The sequence below is a fragment of the Hylobates moloch genome, unplaced genomic scaffold, assembly GCF_009828535.3.
Source record: "Hylobates moloch isolate HMO894 unplaced genomic scaffold, HMol_V3 SCAFFOLD_6, whole genome shotgun sequence".
Taxonomy (NCBI): Eukaryota; Metazoa; Chordata; class Mammalia; order Primates; family Hylobatidae; genus Hylobates; species Hylobates moloch.
The window spans coordinates 1,530,450-1,546,177 of record NW_026652281.1 but is presented as its reverse complement, the minus strand read 5'-3'; the positions used below and the strand labels follow the sequence as shown (position 1 = coordinate 1,546,177).

Genomic DNA, 15,728 nt, shown 5'->3' with positions numbered 1-15,728 from the left:
CTTCCCAGGTAGGAAGACCAAGGCCCAGGACCCAGGGTGTTTAGCCTTCTAGAAGCCTAGAGAGGCCACCAGTCTCCCAGCTTGGAGGTGACATGAGGCTGTGGCTCTCAGACTCCTCAGCCCTGGGGAGGCGCTGCAGAGTGGCAGAGACACCGCCCAGGCTGCATGGAGAAAGAGCCCCTCGCTGGGCCCCGTGCACAGACCCCTTAAGGGTACATGGAGGGACATGGCCCCCCTGTGCACCATGGGCCTGTGCCTGCCAGTCCAGCTGCCCCAGACGGGGCCAAGGTGGTGGTGTCTGAGACCACAGCCCCCCAGAGAGCACCATGGAAGGGGTTCAGACAGGCAAGACCTGGCTCTCAGCTGCCCTCAAGGCCTCTGAAAGGGCACTTCTGGGCCTGAGCACTGCCCCTGTGGGGCCAGAGCCCTGCCCCTTCCCTTAAGACACCCCCTCCCCAGGACAGGCCACTGGACCTGCAGGTGCAAGGGCCCCCAGGTCCCTGCAGGAAATCTGGGCCCCACCCTGCCCTCCTTGCTATTCCCAGGCGGTCCCAGCTCTGCCATTAGCTGGGGCCAGGGTTCAGCCCGATAAAGATGGGCTGTTGTTCTGTGTCAAAAAATCAATAATTGCAGCGATGTTCCAGGCGATAGGAAGAGCAGTTCACAGGCACCAGCTGGCGGGTGGGCGGGGCGGGGCTGGGGGCTGCGGCACCTGGGGCCGGCCCTTCCTGCCGCTCCCTCGCCCGGCGGCTGACGCAGCTGCTCCGCAAGCCAAGCCATGGCCCCTGCGCCTGCTGCTCCTTACTGCCCGTTTGTAGAAGGGCAGCCCAGAGCCAGCTAGGGCCTCGGTGAGGAGGCCATTCCCTCCTCGGGGTCCTCTGGCTGGGTCTTCTCCCAGGCCGTGGTGCCCTCCTCCTCCAAACACAGGCACTCAGATCCATGGTGTCCCAGTGCCTTGGAGAAACAGCTGTCAACAGCCGGCCCTGAGGGGCTGACAGTTTAGCAGGAAGACAGAGTTAATGAAATCAAGACCTCTGCCCCTTGGTGCCCCCAGGAGGTGGTGTGCACTCTGGGCACCTGGGAGGCTGGGAGGAGGTGGGAGTGGCCGGCATCGCCCTCCGCACGGACGGCTTCCTGGGGTCCTGGCACGGTGCCATGTGGGCTGGCCCTGAGGCAGCACCGTGCCTGGCACCTACCATTCCCTGGAGCCAGCACCCCCTGCCGTCAGCTCCCAGGAATGCAGCCCATGCCACCTGTCTACTGACCCCACCCAGGCCCCCGCAATGTGGGTCCTGAGCACATCTTGGTAAGGAGACCACTGTGCTGGGTGGGCGGGTGCTCGGAGGGTGGGCGGGTGCTCGGAAGATGAGCACACGGGGCGCGAGGCCCACCTCTAGCACAGAGAGAGGCTCGGCACGTGCAGCTGCTACCAGGGCCCCCATGGGGCTTTCCAACCGCACCCCCTGCACCCCCGTACCCCCATAGCCATCCACAGTGGTGCAGGGTCTGAGGGAAACATCTCAGGAAGGCAGGTTCTGGGGTTCGAAGCCCTTTGTTAACCTCTGGTCTGGGATGAGAAGAAAACCCTTGTCCAGGAGGCCTGGGGCTCTGGGCCAACCCCACCCTGGGCTCTCCACTGGCCTCCAGAGTGCTCTGAGGTTTGTGGCCCAGCAGAGGCCAGGCACCATGGCCAGGAGGCCAACAGGGGCCATGCCAGGCAGAAGGCAGAGGAGACCAGGGCAGGGGGTGGGGAGACCAGGGGCGGGGGGTGGGGAGACCAGGGCAGGGGGCGGGGAGGCCAGACAAGGGGGTGGGAAGACCAGGGAAGGGGTGGGGGGGCACCAGGGCAGGGGGACCAGGGCAGGGGGCAGGAAGGGCAGGGGTGGGGGCACCAGGAGCAGGGGGACCAGGGTGGAGGAGCCGGAAGCCTCCCAGAAGGTGATGGGCCTGGGGTCTTCCAGGGCAGGCCCCTCCTTTGCGTCCCCTCAGTGAAATGGACTCAGGTCTTGTGCTGGGGCTTGACTGCAATGCTGGGCACACAATAACACAGAATAATCCAGAAAGGACTGAATGGGGGCGGGCGGGCAGGGCAGGCTGTGCACTTAGTGTGCGTCCGCAGGGTAGTGGCCGTCACTGGGTGTGCATGGGGCACAGCTCTGAGGAGCAGAGCCATTTCCCTGTCGTGGCCAGAGGGCCCAGACGTATGTGACATCTGGCTTTTCAACAGCAAAGCTGATCCAGTTCTCTACCCATCCTGGGCGTGCAGCTCCCAGGCTCCTCTGCTTCCTCTCCCAGACCCAGCCCTCCTGCAAGGACCTGGACCTTCTGAGGGGTGTCGGGGGGACCCAGGGGGAGGCAGGGTGGGAACCCTCATCAGGCCCCCAAAAGCCGGGCTAATCTGCAGAGCCCTCGAGTGGCTTTGCCTCCAAGCTCTGGGGCATCCATGGCTCCCGTCACCCGCGTCTCATCTGCCTGCGGCTCCGTCTCTGCGTCTCATCTGGCGGCTCCGTCTCCTTCTCGCTAGCGCATGTCACGTTGTTCCTTCTCTCTCGGCTGTCCCGAGTGCCACAGCTGGGGCCACCGCCATGAGTGAGGGCTGTGGTCCTGCTGGCCTTTCCAGGTGGCCTTCTGCCCGCTCCGCTCAGCAGCCCCTGTCTGTGAACGGGGAAGGGGCTTCACAGAGGGCCCGCTACCCAGTGGGTGGGATTCACTGCAGGTGGGGGTATGGCCTGGGCTGCAGTCATGGGTTTGCGATCAGAGGACCTGGGCTCAATTGTCCCATTGCCACTTGCTGGCTGTGTAACCTCCGACGTGGCCCCCAGCTTCTCAGGCCTTGCTTTTCACAGGCGAGAACAGGAGAAACGGTCCTCATCATCCCCCGAGCTCTTGGCCTCGCCCCCTCAGCACTGTGTCCCAGCCTCCAGAGCTCAGAGATGGGGAGCTGAGGTCTGCGCAGAGGTGCTATGGCCATCAGTGACCCAGCCAGGGCTGGAGTCAAGCCTGGGCCTCTTTGTGTTTCTTGACTTGGCATTCAGGTGTGGCTTGATCCAGGGAACACACTGGCTGATGGAGCCCCATGGCTCTGGTCTCCTGGTCCTAGACCTGGGCTGCCTGGGCGTGTCAGCCTTCTCCATGCCCTGGCAGGTTGGCTGGACGGGGTATGGCTCAGAGGACGGTGCTCAGCCTTCTCCACGCCCTGGCAGGTTGGCTGGACGGGGTATGGCTCAGAGGATGGTGCTCAGCCACTGTCCATAGCCTGGGTTGGGTCTTGTGGATTCTACAGGCCTGGGAACACCAGCCCCCATGGGAGATGCCATCCAGCTCCGGCAGATGTGGGCCTCGGGGAGAAGTGGCAGCCCTGAGGGGCCCGCATGGCTGTGGGAAAGGCCCCCTGCAGAGAGCCAGCTGCCCACAGTGCACCCTGACCTCACCTATGCACCCAGGCATTCAGATGCTCACAAGGGACCCTTGTGAGGCCCCTCTGCAGATAGTCCCAGCCCCACAGCCCTCCTGGGAGGACACCCTTCCCCAGCCCGTCCTGGGCTCCACTCGGCGGCCTCCAGCAGCCACTCCCTCCTCTGGGCCTTGGTTGCCCCATCTGTAAACAGGAACCTAAAAAGGGGACCACAGGAAGGGGCCCAGTGGGTCGAGAATGTGTCAAGAAGTTGCTGGTGGGCCGGGCACAGCGGCTCACACCTGTAATCCCAGTACTTTGGGAGGCTGAGGTGGGCAGATCATTTGAGGTCAGGAGTTCAAGACAGGCCTGGCCAACATGGCGAAACCCCTTCTTTACTAAAAATACAAAAATTAGCCAGGTGTGGTGGCACGCACCTGTACTCCCAGCTACTCAGGAGGCTGAGATGGGAGAATCACTTGAACCTGGCAGACGGAGGCTGCAGTGAGCTGAGATTACACCGCTGCACTCCAGGCTGGGTGACAGTGCAAGAGTCTGTCTCAAAAAAGAAAAAAAAAAAAAGAAAAGAAGTTGTTGGACCCCCAGCCTTGTCCCCCATCCATTTCTCACCAGGCCCGGGTTTGTTCCCAGCCAGATCTTGGGAGGATCACATGTGAAGGAGGCCATGACATCCATGCAGGACCACCCTTTCTACTGGCCAAGAGGCTTCCGTGGCCGCAGAGCAGGCCACAGAGTCCAACCACAGGCCGTGGGCTCCACGTGGGCTCCCCGGCCTCTCCTTGGCACAGGCCCATCCCGACGCTCACTCTGAACCTCTCCCAGATGTGGCCTTCGGTGCCTGCCGTGGGCCCTGGTTGGTGAATCCTGGGAACCAGGCTCTGCCTCCCGTAGGTGGCTGCAGCACACAGAGCCAGGGCCCGCTGCTGAGGCTGCAGAGGGGACACAGACCTTGCGTGGAGGTCACGGGGCAGGAGAGGAGCTGCGCTTAGCCTCCCCTCCCCTTCTGTCGCCTCTCTCTGTCCTGGGGCCTCAGCTGCCACCCAGATTACAGGCTTTTCCACCCAGGAGGGTCTGACTTTGGAGCTGGTGACCTTGGGCAGGTCACCTCACCCCATTAAATGGGCTCCAGGCCCTCGGGGGCCCCGCGGGGTTTGCCTGCGCGGGAACCGAGCACATGTGACCAGCAAGCGAATCTGCACACGGCGGGTCGTGGTGGACAGAGGGGCCGGCTTGCCCCGCCCCACGCAGCTGATCCCTGGCCACCCTGGTCTGCCTCCCATGTGACCTTGGGGAGCCGCTCGCCCCTCTGGCCTCGGTTTCTGTGTCTGCACAGGATGTGTTGGAAGCTGGCATTCTCAGGGCCCACATGGTCTGTGCACCAGCCACACTGCCAGCCAGCTGACCCACAGAGACTTCCAGAACCCCATCAGCCTGGGTTTTTTTTCTTCCCTCCCCCTCACTCCTTTTTCTTTCCTTTTTTGTGACTTTTATCAAAAGCAAACAGCATGATCCCCGAGACAGGGCCGCTCCCAACAAAGCCGGGCCCAGCTGGCCTATGGGAACCACAGGGCGGGGCCGGGCGGAGCGATGGGGCCGATTAGATAAGTAGGTGCTGGGGTGACCCCACGGTGGGCACCAACCACAGAGCCCACCATCTGGGGTGGCTGGACTTTGCGCTCCAGAGGCTACCAGCCATTAGGCACACACGGAGGCTGGCCCCTGGAAGGTGGGAAGGCCAGCTGTGTGCAGGAGAGGCCCCAGTTCCCGGACGTCCACAGACCTACAGGGTGACGACTTCACCTGCCTCCTCAACTCAGAGCTGTGAGCCAGCCTGCCGGGGCCATGGCTCAGGTGGAGAAACAGGCCTGGGGAGGCGGGCGGCTGAGCAGACTGGGTTCAGGAGGCAGAAGACCCTGGGTGTAGCCTTGGATCCTCTGTCAGAGAGCAGCTTCAGGGTCTGGTCTCGGGAGCAACTGCCCTCCCTGCTGTGTGACCCCCAGCCGCTTGCTGGAGTCTCTGGGCCTGTGGGATGGAAGCAGACGCTCCTCCACAGGCTTGCTGCCACAAGCGCGTCAGGAGGGGGCCATGGTTCCTATGCCGGGCACTGTTGGCCACGTTGTTGAGGGAGGCCACAGGGGTCTCTAGGGCCTCGGGGACAGAGCCAGAGCCCAGGGGTGAAGGCCGAGTCCCAGGGGGCAGCCCTGGGCTGGGCCCCAAGCCTTACGATGCCCACCTGGTGCAGCTTCTTAGCCCATCTGGGCAGCTAGGAGAGAGAGAACAGTGCTGGCTGAACCGGCAGACACACCCCCTAACCTCACGGCACAAGCCCGAGGGAACGTCATGCTGGCACCGCCTTCTCCATATGGGTAAACTGAGGCTCAGAGCACACACAACCGCTGGCAAGCTGGGCAGAAGCAGGACTTGGCCCCAGGCCTGTGGATTCCAAACCCCAGCTCTCCCTCCCCAGGCACCCCCAAAAGGCCCTGGACCCTGGCCAGACCCACTGGGCTCCCCTCAGCCAGGTTCCCCACTCTGTGGAGTTGGCTCAGCCAGCAGCGCCGAGCTCTGCCTGGTCCTCGGTCCCCCACTGCTTCCCTCCCCACGGGGTGTCATCGGAGGGTTGTAAGACCCATGTGGACCTTTCAGTCATATAAATATGCAATGGCTGGAACTTCTCTTTTGGTTCCTCGCAGATGCTTGGGGGTGAAATTGAATCCCAGCACAGCGTGTTTGTTCTGGAAATGGCGTGTGCAGTCTTGTTTGCCTGAATAAATTAGTGCTTGTCCCACTGCTGCGCCTGTAGTGGCGGCCCCATGCCCCCGGCTGAGTTCACCCATGCGGCCTGGGGCCCGCCCCTCCTCAGGAGACCCGTCTAGAGATGGGGAAACTGAGGCCAGAGCAGGAAGAGTCAGCCACAGGGCCACCAGCCGCTCCCTCCTACCTCAGCTCAGAAGAGCCCTGGGGCTCTGGTTCAAACCCACCCACCCGCTGCCTACCCTTGGGCGAGCTGCGTAACCTCTCAGATCTGTCTCCCCCACGTACGCTGGGAAGAGTTACTTCAGCGCAGCTGGAAAGAATCCTCACAAGTCCTGCTGGGCCTGGCTGAGGCTCGGTCCATGGGGCAGGTACTCAGTTCGGTCGGTGGGGCAGGTACTGAGTTGGGTCCGTGGGGCGGGCACTCTTTGTTGGGTCCGTGGGTTTTTGGGAGCCACAGCTAGTGTCCCCATTCTTCAGCTGCAGAGACAACCTAGCTGGAGCTGGCAACTCTGCTGGGCTCACTCCAGTTGTTCTGGAGCTGGGGAAGAGGAATCAGAAAGACCAGTCACAGGAGGCTGGCAGGGAAGGACACCACCTCCTGGAAGCCCACCCTGACTGGCCCGCCCTCAGAGCTGTCGGTGCTAGTGGGGGTGTCTGGCCACTGCCTGTGTTTTCTGGCCCCAAGACCAAGGCTGTGGCTTGCCTGTTGCTGTCCCACGTGCCCCACAGGGTTTTGTGGCGGGAAAAGCGCTGAGCTCACGGTGGGTTCTGGTCCCACCTCCAGCCAGAGCTCCCAGTGTGGCTTGGGCACTCCTCAGCCTCGCTGGGCCCCAGGCTTCCTGGTGGTGGGGTTGGGTACTGAGCATCTCCATGGGTGCCACTGTCTGGATCCGATCCCCCAGCCATTTCAGAGGCCATTTAAAAAAACAACCGCCTGTGTCTTCCTGCCCCTTCCCACCCAGCTCCGCATCCCCTGGCCTTAGGCTCCAGGCCTCACCCTCACTCACGGACACTTCCATCCATTCTCCGCCTTGAGTCAAGTCCTCAGGAGGCACCCCATCTGCCAGGAGTAGGAGGCCTCACCCACCCCCACTTTCCAATGCAATTTTACTTCCGATTGGGAGAGGGTCTCTGCAGGAACAGGGGGCTGGAAATAGGTCACGTGAGCAGATGAGCGTTGAGAACCACCATGGCCTCCGCGTTCGGTTGCACAGGTCGAATGCTGCATAAGGGCACCTGGGGTGAGCTGGGGCTAAGATCAGCCATGCTCCCCTTAGCAATCCAGGCACCTTCGTGGCCCTGCATCCACCCCCAAGAGGCACCTTTCCCGTGCACAGCCCCTTGGAGACGCAACCTGAACCCTGGTCCAGGGAGATGGGTTGTCATGGTGACCATTGCCCTGGTCCCCAGCCCTACACCCCTCCGATCCCTGGACTCCTTGGACGCCCCGTGCCCAGCCCCCGGCCATCCCTGAGTGGTGGGTTCTGCCCCTGGGCGAGTGGAACGGCTACCTTTATCAGAGCCAGCCCTCTCTGGCAGTGCGTGATACCCAGAAGGGGCGGCCGCCACGGGAAATGCCAGCCACGCTCTTATCTGGGAGGCTTGGCCGGCTGGTCCTGGAGCTCCGATTAGGGAGCAGGACCGTTTGCCTGTGGGTGCATCGTGGGCCGGGTAGGGTGGGCACCAGTTCTGCCCTCCCACTTCCCCATGAGGGCAGGGGGCAAGTGAGAGCCCACGGCTGCCAGGACAGGGACCTCGGCACCCTTGAGGTGTGACGCGCGGCAGGTGTGGACGCTGCAGGCCCAAGCTCCTCCTACCCCTGGAAAGGTGGGCACCAGCCCCAGGTGTCTCAGGAACAGCAGGGGCTCTGGTCAGGAATGTTCCAGAACCTGAGGGGAAGGCATGCCACCCCTTCCCTCTCTGAAAGGAAGTCACAGCCACTCATGGGTCCAGACGTGCCCTCAGGGGCTTCTCAGACAAGGGTCCTCTTCGCCCCCCACCCCGCCCTGCCCCGCCAGGCCCCAGCAGGAGAACAGAGGCCTGCATGCAGGACCCACCCCACGAAACTCCAAGCGTTTCTGACGGTCCGGATGGGATGCCACACGCTTCCCTGTGGCCCCAGCCCTGACTCGGGGGTGACACACAGGCTCACTTGATGGTGGCACTCAGGACCCGCCGGAGGCCGGACAGACAGAGGGACAGATGAGCACACGGCAGGAGCTCCCCTTTGGGGAGTCTCTTCTCTCCCATGCCCACCCCCAAGGCCTGGCCAGGTGGGGGCCAGAGTCACAGGTACAGCCAGGACATGAGGGGCCAGGCCCCCCACCACTGTCACGCAGGGGTGCCCCTGGAGCCAGGCCTCTGGGTTTGGACCCCAGTGCCCCACTGCTAGCCGCATAGCCTCCAGGGCCTCGATGTCTTCGTCTGTGCGGAGGGATGACCGTCACAGGAATAGGTGTTCCTGGTCCCCCATGGGGCCGCGTGGTGCTGGCTGGCCCGTGTGACTGTGATGCTGGGACCCAGCTCACACTGGTCACCCTCTTGGTGCCAAGCCCTGTATGGGCAGGGGAGGAGAGTGACCCGGTGGTCAGAGCCCTGGGCCGGGACCCAGGCATTCTGGGTGGGCTGGCAGCCCTGAAGCTGAGACGGCAGAACCGCTCCGGCTGCCCCCAGCCCCCTCTTCCCCTCCTGGGGGCTGATAAAGGGGCACGGGCCTCCTCGGCCTCTCAGTCCTGGTTTGCTGCCATCTTATCTGCCCTGGGGAAGACAAAGACCCAGTTAAAACGTTTTAGTACGGCCTCCCGGCGTATTTACATGTTATCTCTGCCATTAGGCAAGCAGCTATCTGATCATCAGGCCCATTAAGGCCACAGCCTGCCCAATCGGGGCTCCAGGAAGTGGGGCCGCCACAGCACTGCGGCCAGGGGACCAGGCCAGGCCACGTGAGGCCTCCATGGGCCCAGGCAGCCCTGGCCACAGGAGAGGTAGAGGTGGCCCGGCCTTCCTGGGCAGAGGGTGTGTGGCCTGGGAGGAGCCACGTCCCTGTTGTCCACCGAGGAGGCTGAGGCTCCAGGAGGCAGGTGAGGGCCAGGTGTGTGTGTGTCCTGGGCTGGGTGCTAAGTTAGCATGACCTGGGGCTTCAGGCAGCAGAGTGTGTCCTCGCACAGCCTGGAGGCACAGCCTGGAGGCTCCGAGTCCCAAGTCCAAGTGTCAGCAGCACCAGGCTCCTTCCAGAGTCTCCCTCCTGCCACTCTCAGCTTCTGGGGGCTTCAGGCGACTCTCATGGCTGCCCCCCATGTCCATCTCCATCTTCTCATGGTCTTTTCTCTCCTTTTCTGTGTCTCTTAGAAAGATACTTGTCATTGGTTTTAGGGCCCACCTGATAATCCCATTGATCTCAAGCGCCTTCATCTAATTACATTTGCAAAGACCCTTTTTCCAAATAGGAGCATGTTCATAGACTGCAGGCTGATGTATCTTTTGGGGGCCACCAGTCAGCCATGAGATAAACTCATGCCGGCGTTGCACTGTGCGGCCAGGCTCTGTGGGCCTGTCCAACCCGCAGCCCTTGCTCTGGAGAACGACCATCGCAGGGCTCACAGCTCGCTCAAACCCAGCCACAGGCATCCTCCTGGCTGCGTCCCTACACCCAACAGTGCCCTAGAGAGCTTGCTGCAGGGCTGCCCAGGCCCCCAGGACCCAGCACCTGCCCGGCCCCTGCCACTCAGCCCAGGCCCCCAGGACCCAGCACCTGCCCGGCCCCTGCCACTCAGCCCAGGCCCCCAGGACCAAGCACCTGCCCGGCCCCTGCCACTCAGCCCAGGCCCCCAGGACTACCACCCTCCACTGCCCCTTGGGCGGACCCTGGCGGGAGGTGGGCTGGACAGGCCCCAGACTGGGCATGCCTCATGCCTGCGATGTCTCTCTGCAGACGAGCTGGAGCCGGTGGTGCAGGATGGGCAGAGGCGCATACGGGCCCGACTCAGCCTCGCCACGGGCCTGTCCTGGGGCCCGTTCCACGGGAGTGTCCAGACCAGAGCCTCGTCCCCCGGGCAGGCGGAGCCGGTAAGGAGCCCCCATCCCTGCCCCTGCCCGCCCACCCGATGCAGGGCAACACCGACCCAGGGGACAGGCCCAGCTTAGATGCCAGCCCAGGAGCTCTGGCCACTATCGTGTGGAGCCTGTGGGAAGATGTAGGCCTGAGACATTGGGACCTGGAGGGCAGGGAGGGATTCACTGCCTGGGGGCCCAGGGAGGGCTTCCTGTAGGAGGTGATATGGGGCCTTTGGTGCCTCAGGGAGGACTTCCTGGAGGAGGGGTTCTTTAAGCAGGACCTTGACAGATGACTGGGCATTGGAGCACAGGAGAAGAGCATTCAAGTGGAGGGAGGAACAAAGCAATGGCCCACGCCTTGGGGTACTGGGACAGTGGGGATGCTGCAGCAGAGAGCGAGAGGGTAGTTCTGCGTCTGTGCCCGCGGACCCTTCTGACTACAGGCACGGCCGTCAGGCCCACGGTCTCCATGGCCTCGGCACGTGTGCTCATCTCCTTGGCGACAGCCCCTGCCTGGCAGAGCCTTCCAAGGCAGCCCCTCGCTGCTAGACACAAAGGCCTGTGTCGTTTGTCTTGTATGCACTTCTGGGGCCACCTCCGACTTATGACAAGTCAGCACGCTTTCCTCCGAAGAGGGTATAATGGTTTCTTTTAAAACACGTCTCAGCTAAGAAAGGGCACTAGTATATAGAAACTTGTAAGTACGTGTGGGGCTGCGTCATGGGCGGCATACGGTCTGGGGCCTCCTGGGCCATTCACACAGCCTTTTGCAGCTGAGCAGGCAGACGCGTGTCCCAGGCCACTCAGGGAGTCACTGGGAAGGTGGCCCAGGACAGAGGGCGTCCCCCTTTGCCAGGCCCTGGAGTCTCCTGCCTTTATGCCATTTCCTTGCTGTGCATCCCCAGGCAGGCCCCTGCCCACTGTGAGCCTCCACTTCCTCAGCCTTTGGGACCTTGGGTGAGACACAGGGGCGCCTAAAGCTTCCTTTGACATCTGAGCCTGCAGACCCTGAGAGGGGGTGTGGGCAGGGCTGCAAGCTTATCTGAGGAGCAGGGAAGCCCAGGGCACCCCTGCCTGCCCGGGCAGCTGGGCAGGTCACGTGAGATGGTCAGGAGTGGTGGTTGACACGGGGCATGGCTCATGGGCACTGTGGCCAGCAGCCCTGCAGGAGGGGTGGCTGCCTGGCCCCGTGGCCTGGAGCAGGGAGGTGGAAGAATGGCGGTGGAAGCTCAGTGGTGGTCAGTGTTCTCCATGGAAGGAGCCACATTTCAGCTTCACCACAGGAAGCAAGCCATGGTGTTTAGAGGTGGCTCTGTGGGGCGTGAGCTCCCCATCGCTGTACACGTGTAAGCAGCAGTTGATCCTTCTAGGGTGCTGGCATGTGGGATGTTGGCAGGCATTTATGGTTGCCAGGAGGAATGAGTGGATGGGCTAGGAGTTCCATGGCTCTCATCTCTGGACTCTCAAAGTGTCAAGAAAACCCATAGGTAGAGACCAGGGGCGAAGACCGTAGGAGCTGAGACTGGAGGGCTCTGGGAGTTCCAGACACACCACACGCCCATCCTCACTTCCTCCTCCCCGCACCCTATGAGGTGGGTCCTGCCACTCCATTTTACAGATGAGAAAACTGAGGCTCCAAGACATTAAGTCAATTGCCCAAATACCCAGGATCAAACAGCAGAGGGAGAACTAGAACCCACATCTGCCCAGAGACCCTCGCAGGCTCCTTAATGGTAGGGCTGAGGGGCTGGCACCAGCCCAGGAGTCATCCCCACGGGCTGCCCTTTGCCCTAGCTGCAGTCACCCCTCCCTGTCCGCCTGCCTCCGCATTTAATCCTGCTCTGGCCTAGGGCACAGCCCATCCTGGGGATACGGGCGCGGGGTTAGAAACCCTCCCAAGTGGGGAGATAACGTCTGGGGGCACAAGGGGAGCGAAGGCCAGAGGAGCCGCTGAGGCTCTGCGGGGAGCCCGGGGAGGAAGGAGCCCCCGCTCCACTCTTCCCTCCTCTGCTTTATCTCCTGCAGAATTAAATCCTTGATTAACCCTTATCTCCCCAGCGAGGCGCTATCTCCGCCTTGGCGCCGAGTGTCCAGACACACCGTACAAGATGATTGATTTCTTCAAGATATGCACGCCTTTCCGATACTTCATTTGTTGTCTAAATATTTTTGCGTCTCAGCGGGCCCCTGTCGCTCTTGGCTGACAGGTCCCAGTTCTCTCTCCGACCCCTCCCTGAGGAGGACGTTGCCTCCTGCCAGGATCGCCCCAGCTGCTGCCGGTTTTTTTCTCTCTTTGTAGAAGGAGAAGCGGGAGGGGTGCAGATGTGACGCTGTGACCCTCCCCGCTGGCCTCCACCGGTCTGGGGCTTGCTCACAGGCTGGGGTGAACGGGGACGGGGTGGCTTCCCCCTCGGTCCCCCACCTCTGGACATGGGGGGTGGGCATGCACGGAGGAAAACGAGTGCACAAGTCCCCCCCGAGTCAGGAGTGTGGACTCTGGCACCGACTTTGCTGTGTGACCTGGGGCAGGTCGTTTCCCCAAGGCAGCAACAGCTCCCACCCCTGCCACACCAGGGGTTGGAGGAAAGGCGCCTGAGGGGCCCAGCCAGCTTCAGAATTTATAGTCAGATACAGAAGAAATGCTCATGGTGGATGGGTAGGTGGACAGATGGATGGGTGGATGGATGGATGGATGGATGGATGGATGGATGGATGGATGTGTGGCTGGAGGGCAGGGTGGATAAGTGGGTGGATGGACAGATGAGTAGATGAGTGGGTGGGTGGGTGGGTAGGTGAATGGATGGATGGATAGATGGATGGATGGGTGGATGATGGGTGGATGGGTGGATGCATGGGTAGATGGATGGGTGGATGGTTGGGTGAGTAGATGGGTGGATGTATTAGGTGGGTGGGTGGATGGATGGATGGATGGATGGAGGGTGGGTGGATGGATGATTAGGTGGGTGGGTGGATGATGGATGGGTGGATGGGTGGGTGGCTGGATGGATGGATGGATGGATGGATGGATGGATGGATGGGAGGGTCAGTGGGTGGACGGATGGATGGATGCGAGGGTGGGTGGATAAATGGATGATTAGGTGGCTGAGTAGATGAACAGATGGATGGATGGGAGGGAAGGAGGGAGTGTGGGTTGGTGGATTGGAGGGAGGGAGGGAGTGTGGGTGGATGGATGGATGGGAGGGTGGGTGAATGGATGGATGATCAGGTGGGTGGGTGGGTGATGGACAGGTGGATGGCTGGGTGGATGGATGGATGGATGGATGGATATATGGCCTGAGGCCAACCTCAATGCTCCTTCCCCTCCTCTGTGCTGTTCCCCACTGCCACTCCATGCTGTTTCCCCCGCCTCCATGCTGTTCCCTCCTCCGTGCTGTGAATACTAAAGGGAAAGTGGCCTGACTCAGCTCCCCAAGCCCAGCCCCTTCCCCTCCTATGAGATCAGGTTCTGCCATGGCGATGACCCCTGACACCAGACTCTGGGGCTCCCTGCATGGTTTCAGAGGAATGCTCAGACTCTGTGGTGCCTCCAGGGGTCCCAGCCCCATTCCCATGTGAGAAAGCCTCAGGCCATCGTGGGTCAGGGACCCCCTGCTAAGGTATCCTGAGCACAAACACCGTGTTCCCTCCACCGTGATGTTCCCTCCCCGGTGCTGTTCCCTCCCCTGTGCTATTCCCTCCCCCATGCTATTCCCTCCCCCGTGCTGTTGCCCCAACCCGTGCTGTTCCCTCCCTCGTGCTGTTCCCTCTCTCCTGTGCTGTTCCCCCACCCTGTGCTCTTCCCTCCCCTGTGCTGTTCCCTCCCCGTGCTGTTCCCTCCTCTGTTTCCTCCCCCGTGCTGTTCCCTCCCCTGCCCCATGCTGTTCCCTCCCCTGTGCTGTTCCCTCCCCCGTGCTGGTCCCTCCTCTGTTCCCTCCCCGTGCTGTTCCCTCCTCTGTTCCCTCCCCTCCTCTGTTCCCTCCCCGTGCTGTTCCCTCCTCTGTTCCCTCCCCTGTGCTGTTCCCCCCGCCGTGCTGTTCCCTCCTCTGTTCCCTCCCCCGTGCTGTCCCTTGGCCACCTCATATCCACACCCTCCCTTCCTCACCCTCCAGGTCTCGGCCAACATCCTGGCACAGCCACCCCCACTCCCCGTCTCAGCCTGTCCCGTGTCTCTGTCACTGCCCCTCCAGGTGCCTACCTGCTGTTTCTGGCCGGCTCCACACTCCAGCACCCATGGGAGACGCAGCTCTGTTCGCTGTGTTCCCCACACCCGGCAACAGCTGGTGCGCAAGGCCTGCCTGCCGGATAAGGGAATGAGTGAGTGAGTGACCCGGTGGATGAGGTGGCAGCAGCGAGGGGGCAGGGGTCTCAGGGACTTGGCTTGTAATCTTGCAGGCCTCAGGCCCTCACCTGGGAAACGTACTCCTTGCATGGTCGAGGGAGACAGAGGCACTGAGGGACCAGCTGGTGCCTCTGGTAAGGGGACAGCGAGGTGGAGGACTTCTCAGGATGGGCTGGAGGAAAGACGGGCTGGGGCCTCAGCAGCCTCAGCCTCAGCCTCAGCTCCCACCCTCCCGTGAACCTGCTGCTGGCCTGCTACCCCACAGTGGCCTGGGGATGGCCAAGCAGCCCCACGGGGCTTCTGCAGGACCAACCATTTGGCTCCATGGGCCGGGCCACCCCAGCAGCCCTGCAAGCTGCTTCAGAGCTGCACAGCGAGGTTTGGAAACGGCCTCGGATAAAGTTGTCACAGCGGTTGTGGCACAGATAGGGTTTCCGATGGCTATCGGTGCCACCGCAGAATCGAGACACTGACCTCTTTGTTGGGGGAAAGAAGGAGCATTCTCAGGTCCGCCCGGGGAATTTAAAGTGGCCGCTGCTGGTGGGGCCGGCCAGGGCCCGGAGGAGGGACAGGGCAACCCCAAGGGGCTGCAAGGAGGGTGGGCTCTAGGGTCCTCGGCGGACCCTGGACACACCTACCTGACCAGGCTGGGTACCGAGCCTGTGGCACCCTGGGAGGAAAGATGGCCGCAGCGCCCACATCTCTGAGAGTCTTGGCAGAAGGGCCTGGTTGGGAAGTTAAAAATAGGCCCCCTCCTAAGGCTGGGCGTGGTGGCTCACGCCTGTAATCCCAGCACTTTGGGAGGCCAAGGCAGGCAGATCACCTGAGGTCAGCAGTTCAAGACCAGCCTGGCCAACATAGTGAAACCCCGTCTCTACTTAAACTACAAAAATTAGCTGGGTGTGGTGGTGCGCACCTGTAATCCCAGCTACTCGGGAGGCTGAGGCAGGAGAATTGCTTGAACCCAGGAGGTGGAAGTTGCAGTGAGCCGAGATCGCACCACTGCACTCCAGGTTGGGGGACAAGAGCGAGACTTCATCTCAAAAAAAAAAAGGCCCCCTCCCCACTTGCTCCCCACTGCCCACAGGCAGAGCAGGGTCAGGAAGGGCCTGCAGCACCAGAGAAAGCGCTTCTGTTCCAGGCCTCATCAGAGGTGGGGAAAAA

The 15,728-nt window shown here is 62.1% G+C and overlaps 1 protein-coding gene across 1 annotated transcript in view; it reads left to right on the top strand.

Moving 5' to 3' along the window:
- ZFPM1 (zinc finger protein, FOG family member 1) overlaps positions 1-13,117 on the top strand; it is a 62,581-nt gene extending 49,464 nt beyond the window's left edge. The window contains exons 4-5 of the mRNA XM_032156225.2: positions 10,104-10,237; positions 10,669-13,117. Coding sequence (XP_032012116.1) covers positions 10,104-10,237; positions 10,669-10,833 — 299 coding nt within the window. The 3' untranslated portion in view covers positions 10,834-13,117. The remainder of the gene's footprint in view (positions 1-10,103; positions 10,238-10,668) is intronic.
- Positions 13,118-15,728: the final 2,611 nt, after the last annotated feature.